This window comes from Balaenoptera borealis (assembly GCF_965194805.1).
Source record: "Balaenoptera borealis genome assembly, chromosome: 6".
In the NCBI taxonomy this organism is placed as follows: Eukaryota; Metazoa; Chordata; class Mammalia; order Artiodactyla; family Balaenopteridae; genus Balaenoptera; species Balaenoptera borealis.
The window spans coordinates 29,654,368-29,669,588 of record NC_138863.1 but is presented as its reverse complement, the minus strand read 5'-3'; the positions used below and the strand labels follow the sequence as shown (position 1 = coordinate 29,669,588).

Here is a 15,221-nt window from a genome sequence, read left to right as displayed (position 1 = left end):
GATCACATGGTTTTTATTCTTCAATTTGTTAATATGGTGTATCACATTGATTGATTTGAGTATATTGAAGAATCCTTGCATCCCTGGGATAAATCCCACTTGTTCATGGTGTATGATCGTTTTAATGTGTTGCTGGATTCTGTTTGCTAGTATTTTGTTGAGGATTTTTGCATCTATATTCATCAGTGATATTGGTCTGTAATTTTCTTTTTTTGTAGTATCTTTGTCTGGTTTTGGTATCAGGGTGATGGTGGCCTCAGATTGATTCAGAAGTTTTCCATCCTAACCTTACACCTAAAGGAACTAGAGAAAGAAGAACAAACAAAACCCAAAGTTAGTAGAAGGAAAGAAATGATACAGATCAGAGCAGAAATAAATGAAATAGGGACTTCCTTGGTGGCGCAGTGGTTAAGACTCCGCCTGCCAGTGCAGGGGACATGGGTTTGATCCCTGGTCTGGGAAGATCCCACGTGCCACAGAGCAACTAAGCCCGTGTGCCACAACTACTGAGCCTGAGCTCTAGAGCCCACAAGCCACAACTACTGAGGCCACGCACTGCAATTACTGAAGCCCGCATGCTCTAGGGCCCGCGTGCCACAACTAATGAGCCCGCGTGCTGCAACTACTGAAGCCCGTGTGCCTAGAGCCTGTGCTCTGCAACAAGAGAAGCCACCATAATGAGAAGCCCGCACACCGCAATGAAGAGTAACCCCCACTTGCTGCAACTAGAGAAAGCCCGTGCACAGCAATGAAAACCCAACGCAGCCAAAAAAAAAAAAAAAATTTAAGAAAATGATATAATAAAAAAAATGAAATAGAGACTTAGAAAAAAAAGAAAAGATCAATGAAACTAAAAGCTGGCTCTTTGAAAAGATAAACGAAATTGATAAGCCTTTAGCCAGACACATCAAGAAAAAAAGGGAAAGGGCCCAAATCAATAAAATCAGAAATGAAAAAGGAGAAGTTACAACCAACACCACAGAAATACAAAGGATCATAAGAGACTACTGTGAACAGCTATATGCCAATAAAATGGACAACCTAGAAGAAATGGTCAAATTCTAGAAATGTATCAATACAATCTCCCAAGACTAAACCAGGAAGAAATAGAAAATATGAACAGACCAATTACCAGTAATGAAATTGAATCAGTAATTTAAAAACTCTCAACAGACAAAAGTCCAGGACCAGACAGCTTCACAGGTGAATTCTACCAAACATTTAGAGAAGAAAATTTTAATTCTTGATAGACATTTCCTGGAAGGCTATACCAATTTATATATAATTTATTGCATAAATTGTATATATATGTATATACACGAGTAGTATATGACAGTGCTCATTTCCTGTCACTCTTGCCAACTGGGATTATCAACCTCTTTCTTTCTCCCTAAAATAATAGGCCAAAAAGTGTCTCTTAATTAACCTTTATTTATTTGTGAGTAAAGTAGAATTTCTCTTTCTATATAGTTATTAGAAATATATTTATCCTATGGATTGTTTTTTCATATACTTTGCTTATTTTTCCATTGAATTGTTTGTATATTTTAGGTTTGTATGCAATATTTATGAATAATAGTTCTTTGTATTTTAAATGTTATTTATATTTTAAATATCAGAATCTGTCATGTGTTTATCAACTGTGTATGTTATTTTTTACCATATAGAAAGAAACATTTTGACACAATCTAAGGAGAATTTTTCTTTATGGCTTCTTTCATGTCTTTTTCTTAATTCCATTGTCTCTTCTTTTAAATATTTTTAATCTTCTTGGAATTTATTTTTATAAGTGTTATGTAGCAGTACTTATTTTTTAAATAAATATATACTAATTATCTCCACTGATATAAAACATCACCTGTAACATAAAATTCTTGTGTTTGTGTGTGTGTATCTACATCTACTTCTATATCTATATATTGGATTTTGAATACCATTTTCTTTCCTTGAATGTTTTTAATCCCATGCCAATACCACATTACTTAATTATGTTTATAAGCTTTCTAAATTATACAGTTCATCTTTAAAAAATTTCATCTCTCTTCCCCCCCCTTGTCTAGACATTGTTGGTTTTTGTATTATTTCAGACTTCTTGAAAATCAGCTCTTGCTTTATTTTTGTTTCCTATTTATTGGTCTTTCTTTTTCTTAATTTATATCTTCAAGTTTCCTGAGGTAGGGGGATTTGGTTATTTTTCTGTCTTTTTGAATTAGGTGCTCATTTAATTAATTTCTGTTTACTAATTCTTATTTTAATGGGAAATTTAAAAGTGTGAAGTTTTCATTTTGATCACATCTCATAGATTTAATATATAGTTATTTATTTTGTTTGTAGATAGTTTAAAATTTTTTCCTTTTTAGCATAAGCGTTATATAAAAGAGTGGTTTTCAACCTTTAATGGTTACACTTTTGGAGGGCTTTTTTTGTTGTAAAATTAGTTTAAAATAAGTAGAAATACAGATTGTGATTTAGTTGTTAATTTTAAACACACACAAATACAGACACAAATTTTGGGGGATTTCCAACTTGTTTGATTTTATGATTCTGCCTTCCTTTCTTTTCTTAGCCAAATGTTACAAAATTAATTTTATTTTGAGACTCTGTCTTCTAGGAATCTTGCCCAGGGTAGGAAGAAAATAACATTTATTATGCATTTAATAAAAATCTTAAACAGATGTTAGAGTATTTTTATGGATTTTTTCCCCCTTGCTTTTTAGATCAGTGCAAAATGAGAGACTTCATATGCCTACTGTGTCACCTTCTGGAGTGGTTCCGAATGATGATTTTGTTCCTGAAATAATGACTGAGGATGCTACTGGAGTCAGAGAAGAGATGTCTTCCAAGGCTTTTGAACCTGTTGAAGAGCTGTATTCTAGACCTAGTAAATCTCAGGAATATATACAGAGTGTTTCAATTCGACCATCAGTTATTCAAAAACTGGAGAAAGGACAGCAGCAGCCCTTGGAGTTCATTCATAAAATTGGGAGCAGTATGAAAGAATTTAATCCAGTTGGTATTGGTCATGCTACAAATAATAGACAAAATGTAATATGTTCATCAGTGATTTCTAATGCTCCTGTTAGTTGGTTACCTGAAAGTTCTCATGAAAGACCAGTTACAACTAATGCTACTACTGGGTTACCACTAGGATCCCATTTGGATTCAGTTAACAAATGTGACCCAAACAAAGTTGACAAATACTTTAAACAGCTAGACAGGGGCTTTAGAAACCCTATGCTGTCATCCCATCCAGAAAATTCTTCAGTAACATACCAGAAACCTAAAGAATCAAACAGGAAATCTTTATGTATAAATTCAGATAAATTGGCTATACAGGAAGATGTAAAATCTCAGGGTAAAACTTTGTCAACTGGCTCTAAAGTCCATGAATTTGTGGGTGCTGAAGGCTCCTTAAAATTGGAATCTCTTTCCAGATTAACAGTAAACCCAGCAGTCAACCTGAATAAAACTGACATGCCTTCTAATAAAGGAATCTTTGAAGATGGCATTCCAAAGTACCATGAGAAATTCTTTCCTAATATGGATCATACCCAAGAAGGAAAGCATTTGGTTTATAACAAGTCAGCCTTTTTGGAACAGAAGATCTCAGTGAGTTCTGAAATGAAGTTTGCTGGTGGCTATCTTCAGTCAGCATCTGATCACCATGAAGAGGCTGTGCCAGACTTTTGGAAGGAGGAGCAAATTGACCAAGAATATAAGAACTGTGAATCAAGAGGTTCTGAAATGAGTTTTGATGGCAGTTCCTCTTTTTATTCACTGACAGACCAATCTAAAGTGACTGCCAAAGAAATAAACCTCTTAAAGGAAGTACGTGCTGATTTGCAGTATAAGAACAATAAATCTTGTGTTTCTGAAATAAGCTCTGATTGTGATGGCTCCCTTCAGTTGACTTCCAACCAAACTCAAGTAATTGTTAAAGATGTAAGTGTTCAGAAGGCAATGCATATTAGGCTGGTTGATGAAAGCTATGAATCTAGTGATTCTGAGATGAATTTTGATTGTGATGCCTCACTTCAGTCAACTGATAACTACCCCCAACAGCCTGAAAAAGAAGTAAACCTTCCCAAGGGGGCACACGTTGGCTTGGTTGATATGAACTATGGATCTAGTAGCTCTGAAATAAGTGCTGATTCTGTTTTCTCACTTCAGTCAGTGGTTGACCAATTCCCAGTGGCTGTCACAGAAACAAAACTTTGGAAGAAGGTTCACATTAGCTTGGTTGATAAGAACTATGGATCGAGTTGTTCTGAAACAAGTTTCGATTGTGATGTTTCTCTTCAGTCAGTAGTTGACTATCCTCAACTGGCTGTCAAAGAAAGAAACCTGGAGGATAGACTTGTCTATCTGAAAGATAAGAATCGTAAGCCTAGTAGTGCTGAAGCACATCTTGATTGTGATGTCTCTCTTCAGACCATGACTGATGAACCTCAGAGGGCTGTTGAAGAAATCTATCTTCTGAAAGAGAAGAATGATGTTGTGGATATGAACTGTGGGTCTCATGGTCCTGAGATGAATTTTCATCTGATGAAAACAGATGCTCAGTTAGTGCCTGACCAATCCCAAGTGACAGTTAAAGAAGTAAACGCTCAGGAAGTAGCTCTTGACCTGGAGAATAAGAGTGTTAAATCTAGCATTTCTGATCTAAGTTTTGATTCTCATGCTTCTCTTTATCCATCAGCTAATGATCAACCTCAGGGGGCTTGTGGTGAAATAAATCTGAAAGTGTTAAATGTGGATATGGAAGTTAAGAGCTATGGGTGCTCCAGTTCTGAGCTGAGTTTTGATTCCGATCCTCCTCTTATGTCAGTTACTGAGCTGGATGTTGAAGAAATAAGGAAGAAGCACATTAACCTGGAAGATGAGAGCTTTGAGTCAATTAGTTCCAAAATAACTTTTGATTCTGATATTCCTCTTCACTCAGTAGTTGACCAATCTCAAGTAGCCATTTATGAGGAGGAGTCTATTGATCTGGGAAATAAGAGTAATGAATCTTGTGTTTCTGAAATAACTTTTGATTCTGATATACCTCTTCATTCAGGGATTTATCAACCTGAAGTAGCTGCTAAAGAAACATTCATTCAGAAAGAAGAGTATATACACTTAGGAGGGAAGGATGATGAACGCACTGCTTCTGAAATAAGTTTGGATTCTTATATCCCTTTTCACTCAGTGATTAACCATCCAGAAGAAGCTGTTAAAAAGCTAAATCCTCAAAAAGAAGAGTGGGCACCCTTAGAAAATAAGGAAAATGAACCTTGTGGTTCTGAACTAAGTTTTGATTATGATGTTTTTTGTTCAATGACTGGATGTTCTGAAGATCCCATTAAAGAAAGAAACCTGAAAGAGGAGATTATACACTTAGAAAGTAAGGGTAATGTACCTGTTGTTTCTGAAAGCAGTATGAAGTCTGATATTTCTTTTCATTTAGTGACTGATCATCCTGACATAGCTATTAAAGAAATAAACCAAAAAGAAGAACATGTAAATTTAGCAGATAAGGGTAATGAGTTAAGTGTTTTTGAAACAAGTTTGGATTCCGATATCCCTCTTCAGTCAGTGATTCACAAACCTGAAGTAGTTGTTAAAGAACTATGGCTTCAAAAAGAAAAGCATGCTAAGTTAAAAGGTAAAAGTGCTAAATTTAGTGGTTCTGAAATAAATTTAGATTCTGATTATTCAATGACTGAACCTCAAATAGCTGTTAAAGAAATAGATGTTCAGAAAGAAGAACATGTTGTTCTAGAGAACAAGAGTGATAAATATAGTGGTTCTGAAATAATTTTGGACTCTGATGTCCCTCTTCAGTCAATGAATGAAAACCCTCAAATAGCCATTTTAAAGGAGGACCATGTTGACCCAGAAGATGAAAGTACTGGACCTAGAGGTTTTGAAAAAAATTTGGGTACTGATACCCCTCTTCATTCAGTCATTGACCAACCTCGACTAGCCCTTTTGAAGGAAAAACATGTGGATCTGGCAGACACAAACAATGAATCTAGTGATGGCAAAATAACTTTTCATTCTGATGACCCTCTTCAGCCATTGACTGAACAATTTCAGGAAGTGGTTGAAAAAACAAACCTGTGGAAAGAAGAGGATATGGGCCAGAAGAATAAGGTTGATGAACCTAATGCTTCTAAATTAATACATAATTCTGACGTTTCTCTTCTGTCTGTGTCTGATCAAACTGAAGTAGCTGTTAAACGAGTAAACCTCAAGAATGAAGGTCATGTGTACTTGGAAGATAAGAACAGCCAATATAGTGGTTCTGAAATGAGTTTGAATTCTGATCTCTTGGTTCAGTCAATAGTTGATCATCCTCAGATAACTATTTTGGAGCAGGAGCATACTGAGCTAGAGGATAAGCACAATCAATCTTGTGGTTCTGAAATAAGTTTTGATTCTGATGACCCCCTTCAGTCAGTGGCCAACCAGCTTAGAGAAACTGTTAAAGAAGTAAGCCTTTGGAAGAATGAAGTTGATATGGAAGATAAGAGAGATGAATCTAAGTGTTTTGAAATTGTGTATGATTCTGATGTCCTTTTTCAGTCAGTGGCTGGCCAAACTAAAGTTGTTAAGGAGATCAACCTTCGGGAGGAGCATGTTGACTTGGAAGATAAGGTTCTCAAACCTAGTGATTCAAAAATAAATTTTGTTTCTGATGAACCTCTTCAGTCTGTGGCTAACGAAATTCAAGAGGCTATTACAGAAATAAGTCTTCTGAGGGAGGGACATGTTTGTCTGGGTACTAAGAGCTATGAATCCAATGATTCTGAAGTCATTTATGTTTCAAATGCCCATCTCCAATCAGTGGTTGAGCAACCACACATATTGGAAGAGCAACAAGCCAGTTTGGAAGATAAGAGCAATGATCCTTGTGGTCCTGAAATAAGTTTTGTTTCTGATGATCCTCTTCAGTTAGTGACTAGCCAGCTTCAAAAAGCTGTTGAAGAAATAGGTCTTTGGGAGGAAGACCATATTTACCTGGAAGATAAGAGATATAAACTAGGTGATTTTGAAGTAAGTTATGATTCTGATGTTGACTTCATAGCTGGGCATTCTCCTGTGGCTGTCAAAGAAATAAACTTGCAAGAGAAGGATCATGACCTTCATAAGAACTGTGAACTTAGTGTTTCTGAAATAAAATGTGATTCTGGTGTTCATCTTCGGTTAGAAGTTGACCAACCTCAAGTGGTTTGCAAAGAAGTAAACCTTCAGATGGAAAAGCATCTTGGCATGGAAGAAAGAGTCAGTGAACCTAGTGATTCTGAAATGATGTGTGATTCTGATGTTCCTCTTCAAATAGTGATAAACGAACTTCAAGTGTCAGACAAAGAAACAAATCTTCAGAAGATGTTATTTGTGGACCTGATGACCAGTGATAATGATTGTGAAATGATTTCAGATTCTGATGTCCCTTTTCAGCCAGTGATTGACTCACCTCAGATGACTGTCAATGAAATCAGCTGTATAAATGCAGAAAGTTTTGTTCCAGAAGATGAGAACTGTGACTCTTGTGATTCTGAACTAGGATATGTTTGTGAATCCTCTCCTCAATCAGTGACAAACCATTCCAAAAAGACCTTTAAAGTTGTAAACCAGAAGCAAGACTATATTATTCTGGAAGAGACAAGCTGTGAGCCTTATATTTCTGAACTAAGTTTTCAAATTGATGCCTCTCATCAGTCCACGACTTCCCAGTCACAAGAGCCTGGAAAAAAAAAGGCCAAATATATTGACCCCGAGGATAAGAGCCGTCAATCTAATCGTCCTAAAAGAAATTTTGAACGGGAGGAGACTTCTCAGCCAGTGACTCAGCAACGGCAGAAGGCTAACAAAGGAGTCAACCTTTGGAAAGATGTAGAAAATATTGGCCTAAAAGATAAGAACTGTGAATCTAGTGTTTCTGCAATGGATTGTAATGCATCTCCTGAGTTGGTGATTCATCAAATGCCTGATAAAGAAAACCTTTTGAAGTTAAAACATACCGATCTAGAAAGTATGAGCTGTGAACCTTGTGGTTCTGGGATGAATTTTCAATGTGATCCCTCTCTTCAGTCTGACAACAACCAGCCTCAAGAAGCTGTTAATAAAATAGACCTATTTGAGAAGATGTCTTTTGACCTGAAAGAAACAAACCATAATTCCCATTCAGGCTCTGTTCCCATGGTTGATTCTATACGGAACCTGGAAAAAGCAAAGGAAGTCATAGAAGATGATCCTGATGAACCAGTTCTTGAAGGCTTGCCTCATGTCCCTCCTTCATTTGTGGGGAAAACGTGGTCTCAGATAATGAGAGAAGGTGACGTGAAAATTAATGCTCTCGTGAAGGAATTTAAGAAAGGTCGTTTCCACTGTTACTTTGATGATGACTGTGAGACCAGGAAAATTAAAAAAAAAAAATCGAATGAAGGAAAAAAGATTACCTGGACTGACCTCAATCAGGACACTACATCAATTCAAGTTCTTTCAGATTGTGATGAAAATGCAGGTGGTATTTCAGATATTGATGACTTTTCAGTGGCCTTAGATAAACCTAGCCATTATCCTTCAGCAAAGAAGCATTTTGAACAAACATGCCAAGTGGCTTCTCCATGCCAAGCTATAAAAGTCAGCCATGGAACTCAAACCAATCTCGCAAGTCACCCAGGGACAAAAAGAAGAATAACTGGACAAGAGAAAGACTCTCCAGTAAGGAAGCGTTTACTTTTACAGAATGACAGAAAAACAAGAAAGAAAGTAAAAATTGGAAAAGTCGAATTTCCTGAGTCATGTATTACAGTTTTGAAGCCTTTGCAACCAAATGCCTTAATTTATGTTCTTTCTTCAAATATTAAGCTGAAGAAAGGTGAATCCAACAACCTCTCTAAAAGGAGGCACGGTAGTAGAAATAATTGGGATCTTAGCATACAGTACAAATTTAACCAGAGTTCCTTTAATTGTTATGACCCATTGAATAAGCAGATTGTGATTGATCCTTCTTTGAACATAGAAGTACCAGGGCCTGACAGGAATAACTGTGTGGAAATTCATTTTAGCCACCTAAATTCTAATGCAGGAGATGATGATACTTATGTACAAAGCTCTGCTTCGGCACCTTTTATGACAGTGTCAGTAGGACATGAATTAATGTCACATCAGGAGGCCAGTGAATCTGTGTTTCTGGAAAAATCCAAGATTTTGAATTCTAGTGAAGTTTCAAAACAAAGTAATTTCCAGTCAACTCTTTTAAATCATGATGTTGCCAAAATTTCTCTGAAATCGATTGGAAATAAGTATTTGGAAAGTAAAAGGAAAATTCAGAGAAGGAAGGTGACTAATAATAAGCCAGGTTTTCCCAAAGAAGGTTGTAGACCAGTTATTCCCCAGCAAAAAACCAGAATTGCTTCAGAAAAACGGTCGATTTGGATTCAGACCAAACTAAGTGATATAATTAAAAAGTATATTCCAAAATACTCTGTTTTTTTGCGTCACAAATATCGGTCCAGGTGCACTTTTGTTAGGATGCATCTTAAGAAGAGAAAATCTGATGTCAGTAGGTTAAAGAAGGCAAAGAGACCAGCTAAAATGCTTTCAAAGGCCTCGGTTCCATCAGCTGGAGCTGAAGAGCAGTCAAAAGCTATAGCAAGCTCTTCTCCCAAGCAACCTGTGCGGGGCTCTTCTGCCGTTGCAGGAAATAAGAAGAATGGTAATAAAAAACGCCCTAGAAGACAACGAAGAAAGCCTTCTAGACCTGTTAGAACATATGCTTTGAGAAGTTCGTATTCTGGTATACCATATTCTGACAGAATGAGGACTCGGCTCTCTAACAAATCGTGAGGTAATGAGGTAAACTAGAGGTGTTTCTATTAAGGGCTAGTTGAGGATTCAGTACTTCAATTGAAAATATATTTGGTACCTAGTATACATAGCTTTCCTAACTTTGGTGAAAAAAATGAGCCTTCAACTATTTTGCTATAGACTTATTTTTCAGAACTTTTATATTAATTTAAAGTTAGTGTTTAGGGTCCTTTTTTTTTAAATTAAAAAACTTCCTTTGTCCATTTGCTGTGGAAGAGAGCTTCATCTTAATTTATATCACATAATTTAGCACAATATATACAACTTTCTTCCTCAAACCATGTCCCTCTTATTTATTTTTTATGATTGTGTCTCTCATGTCAGCAGGTTATATTGCAAGAATGGATGTGGCAAACATAAAATGCTTTTTTACTTTTTAAAAATTGGAACAAATGAATATGTAGTTATTTTCTGTATGTTTCAGAGTGGCATTGTCAATATCATATTCTAACTGGATAATTAAAAAGAAGAAACTGATTATCTCAGCTTTTGAGTGGGATTAACCTAAATAATCACACACAAAATATAATTTATCTTTCTTTTAAAAGCATTCCAGAGAATGAGATTTCATAAACTTTAATCCAGTTTTAAAAACTGGTGATTTTACATACATAACACAAACTCTTCCTTCTTCATTTAAACTGGATCTGCAGGTATCTAACTTTCCTCATTTGGACACATGCGTACATGCAATCTCTGTAGGTTTTTCTTTAGCATTATTAGACCTTAAGGGGAAAATGACCTTGCCAGCGTGATTATGCTTTTCTACCACCTTTTTTCCCCTCCACCTGAAGCGTCAGTGGTTTATTGTGAAAATCCAGTTATCTTATGGCCTTATCTCTTAAAAATATTTTAGATATTTCCATATCCTTTTTTAATAGCTTGAACTGAAATGACTGGTTTGGTAATTTGGGCAGACCATTAATTGTTGTTATTAATAAGTTATAATCTTAATAATTCAAAAGATCTAATAAAACTGATAAGTGGAGACCCATTTTGCAAGTGAAAAACTGTATTTGTGCGTTGGTTTGGCTTTCCTTCAATTTGCTAACTGATTTTGGTAGTTCACCTAAAAATGTCAAGATATGCAGTTTAGGTCTGAGGTACTCAGAAAATCTTTAGATCCTTTATTCAGGGATACTGGTTGAGCTGGTACAGATAGTTATCCTGTTAAGCCAAGGATCCTGGGTCCTTTTCTATCATTGATGTTAAAGGGAAACATGAATTTCAGCTACTACATTGTATAAACCATATTTTATTGAAACTAGATCAGTGTACCATGATTTCAGAGATAAAAATTTGTTATCTTAGAAGTAAGTATAGTGTAACAGTTGGTTTCTAAATGTAGTTTTATTTCAGGGGCCATTATTTAATCTGTGGGTATGTTATGGTGTTATGTTGTAATTTCTTTACTTCTAAATTTAAAACAGTAATTATATTGAAAAAAATGGACAAATGTTTATATTTTTAGTTGCAAAGCAACTTCAACTTTGCCTCATATACAAATATTTTAATTTCCTTTCTTAAAATATCTGTAAACCACTAGTTTAAAATAATCCTCCAATTTGAATTTAGGAAGAAAACTGTCCTACTGATTAGGAAGTAAACAAGCAGCTAATTCATAAAAATATTCTATTTGTGGGTATTGTTGTCTTTTTTCCTTGTGAAGTAGACACATAATTCCCTTGAGTACTGTTGGTAGGCATTCTGCCATCTTTTAGTGTCAGTTTAAAAGCAAGAGATCATATGGAAAAAATGTACCATGTAATTATGATGTAACATATCTATTGTGATTACATCGTGCACAGAGAATAGTTCTTATAATTCAAGTGATCAAAAACTTGAAGTTGAAAAAAATTACTACCTTTTTCACATTGGAAACTTCTAAGTACCATTTTTTTTTAGAGGAAAAGGTTTATATCTGAATTATATTAAAGTATAAAATAGTCCTGATGATTTTTTTTAAACATTTTGGAAATGTTTACTAAGTTCCTATAATCATCATTATTTTAGACAGGCTTGAAAACTCGAAATTGTAAAAGTTATAATGGAAATTAAATAAACAGTGAATAACTTTCAGAATTTAGTAGGATACAAGAGTGCCCCTCTGTCAAAATTTGTTTTGGCTTAATTTGCATATTAGGTAAAAATTGGATGTTTTTTGTGTATTCAAGTATGCATTAAATTCTTTTAATAGTAAAAAATCAAATTATAACCATAGTGAATATTTTTATTAATCTTGTCCTTGTTCAGTATCTTGCATAGATGTTTACTATAATTGTTCCAAATTGTGCAGTATGTAGACAACGTTGTGTGAAGTGTGTTTTGGATTTGTGCATTTAACTTTTTTGTGTAACTAGGGCTCTGAGTGACAATTTTTTTGCTAAAGAGAAACTATATTTAAATATTCAAATAATTATATATTTCCATGTAAAACTAATGTGAAGAGTAATGTATTTTTTATAATGCAATTTAAAGAGTAAGTTTGTTTTCAAAGTTATCAAGATAAAATTCATCAAATAATTGAAATTTGCCTCTACTTTCTCTTCATGTTAGGAACTTTATCTGGGAATACTTAAGGAATCATAGATTAATGAAAACAGAAGTTCATTTTATAAATGGTCCTAGAGATAATAAATAGGGGAATATAAATGTTGATGCCAGTGAGAAAATAGTTTAACCAAAGATATGCAGGTTATGTTCAATGAAGTAGTTATTTCAAAGGATTAAAATTAAACAACTGTTTCTTTGGTGGAATGCTGGGTTAGCAACTTTTCACTTTGTATACATGTATTGGAAGAGTCAGTGAACAGGACTGAGTTCAGGAGGCAGTATCTATATCATTATTTGACACCTACTGGAGGAGAGAACTTTGGTGCCTCCAATACTATAGCGTATGTTTTAAAGAACGAGAAAACATGGAAGAGTGTATCTATGTCAGTGAGGTCAGTGCCTTTGGCCTCAGCAGTATTGACTTCTAGAGGTTTTGGTCCAGGATTATATTGTTAAGATGAACAACAGACTTCTCTTTATATAAAAAAGTTAATAGAGTGAAAATGTAAGATGGAAGCTCATTTTCAATAAAGGACTTTTATGTATAGAAAAAAATGTGGAAAAATGTGAAAAATCATGTAATTAGGAAATTACACATCAAAATGTCAACGTAAGAAGATTACAGGCTGAGGAAGCGTCTCAACATTTCCTTATACTTCATTGAGACCGTAAATATTAGGGAAATAACACTATATTTAATGTTTCCTTTGTTCTTCTTATACTTGGTTGTACAATACATATTTAAAAAGTTCTCCCAAAGTATTTTAAATTATTTACCTTGACTAAGGAGTTGCCTAGGATGAACTATAGTTTGTTGCTGAATCTTTGAAGTATGAACTTTTACTTTTCTCTATGTTCATAATTTATTACATGCATGTTGCTTTTTTCATCCATTTTATTTTCTGAATTTTTAAGCTGGACATGTATGTGTACATGTTGAGCCCTCACTAAGTACCAGACATTGTTCTAGGCTTTTAACCTGTATTATCTCATTTGATTTTCAAAGAGCCCTTTTGAGTTAGGTACTATAGTTGTGACTAAATAGCAGATGAGAAAATTAAGGCATAGAGCCTCAATTTTGGGATTGCAAATGAATGTTGACTGTAATCAAATGGGGATTACAGATAATCCCCATTCCCATTCCCAGTCCCAGGCCACCCCTAATCTAATGTCTGTCTTTATAGTTTAGCTTTTTCTGGACATTTAATGTAAATGGCATCATACAATATGTTGTCTTTTGTGTCTGACTTTTTTCATTTCCCAAAATGTTTTAGAGGGTCATTCATGTAGCATGTATCAGTATTTTTTTTTAATTAATTAATTAATTAATTTTTGGCTGTGTTGGGTCTCTGTTTCTGTGCGAGGGCTTTCTCTAGTTGCGGCGAGCGGGGGCCACTCTTCATCACGGTGCGCGGGCCTTTCACTGTCGCGGCCTCTCTTGTTGCGGAGCACAGGATCCAGACGCGCAGGCTCAGTAGTCGTGGCTCACGGGCCCAGTTGCTCCACGGCAAGTGGGATCTTCCCAGACCAGGGCTCGAACCCGTGTCCCCTGCATTGGCAGGCAGATTCTCAACCACTGCGCCACCAGGGAAAACCCCTGTATCAGTATTTTGTTCTTTTTTAAATTGCTGAATAGTACTTATAATTAGTTTTTAATGAAGCTGGTAACAGAACACTGGTCTCCTGATGACAAATATGATAAAAGCTGTTAGGCTTGAGGCTAGATGTTCCTTTAGGCCTCTCATACCTGTTATCCTCGATTACTACCCCAAATCCAAGACCAACTGGATATCTGCCTTTGTGAGTGCTCTTATTCCATACTTGAATGCTTTATGCTTCCTCTGTCTTTGACTCTTATTTCCTTTACTGACCATCTTGGCATTCTTTTCACTGTGCTTTGTGAATTCTCATTTTCAGTGTCAACACATTACTCTGTGTTCCCAATCCTTTCATTATGAATTGCTTGCAAGTGACCAAACTGAGATTCATATTCAAGTTGCCCATTATTCTAACCTACATGAGCAGTAAAGCCAGGAATTGTTGATGATGTACAGGTCATAGTGAAAGTTCTTGCTTTAAATTACTGTACTACATAACCACAGTGTACATCATCAAAATCAGGAAATCAATATTGATGTAATATAACCCTCTACTCCACAGGCCTTGTTTGGATTTTACAGATTGTTCCAAAATATTCTCTATAGGTCCAGGATTAAATTCAGGATCACATACTGTCATGATTCTAGTTTCCTTCAGTATGGAGCAGTTCCTCAGCCTTTCTTTATTTTTTATAACGTGACATTTTGAAGTGTACAAACAAGTTTCTTTGTGGAATGTCCCTCAGTTTGAGTTTGTGTGATGTTTCTTCATAATGCTTTTCTTTGTGGGGGCAGGGCAGAAATTCTGTGGACTTCTCAGTGTATCATAACAGAAGCCATGTGATGTCAATTTGAATAAATGTGGTGATTGAAGATATCCAGCTTTTGTTCATACTTTAGAGTAAAAGCTTTTAATAATCTGAAATGGGGACTCTTATAGAGGGTAAGATGACTTATCAACAAATAGTTACATTTTTTCACCACTGAGCTTTGAGGCAATTGTAACTGTGACTATATTATCTGTTATGTTTATCATCTAACTGATCAAAGATAAGACAGTTACTTATTCATACATTTAACAAATATTACTTAGACCCCTACTATGTGCCTTGCCCTATGGTGGGTGCCATACATCAATCAAACAGGTCTCTAGTTGCTAACTTTCATTACTGATGTGAGTGAAAGACAATTTCAATAGTGGTAAGTCTG

General features: G+C 35.3%; 1 protein-coding gene across 11 annotated transcripts in view; it reads left to right on the top strand.

Moving 5' to 3' along the window:
• The window catches only part of ZDBF2 (zinc finger DBF-type containing 2), a 31,389-nt gene extending 16,500 nt beyond the window's left edge, over positions 1–14,889 (top strand). For all 11 annotated transcript variants that reach the window (XM_082397020.1, XM_082397026.1, XM_082397027.1 and 8 more), the window contains one exon: positions 2,718–14,889. In XM_082397020.1, the coding sequence (XP_082253146.1) occupies positions 2,718–9,840 (7,123 nt within the window). In that variant the 3' untranslated portion in view covers positions 9,841–14,889. The remainder of the gene's footprint in view (positions 1–2,717) is intronic.
• Positions 14,890–15,221: the final 332 nt, after the last annotated feature.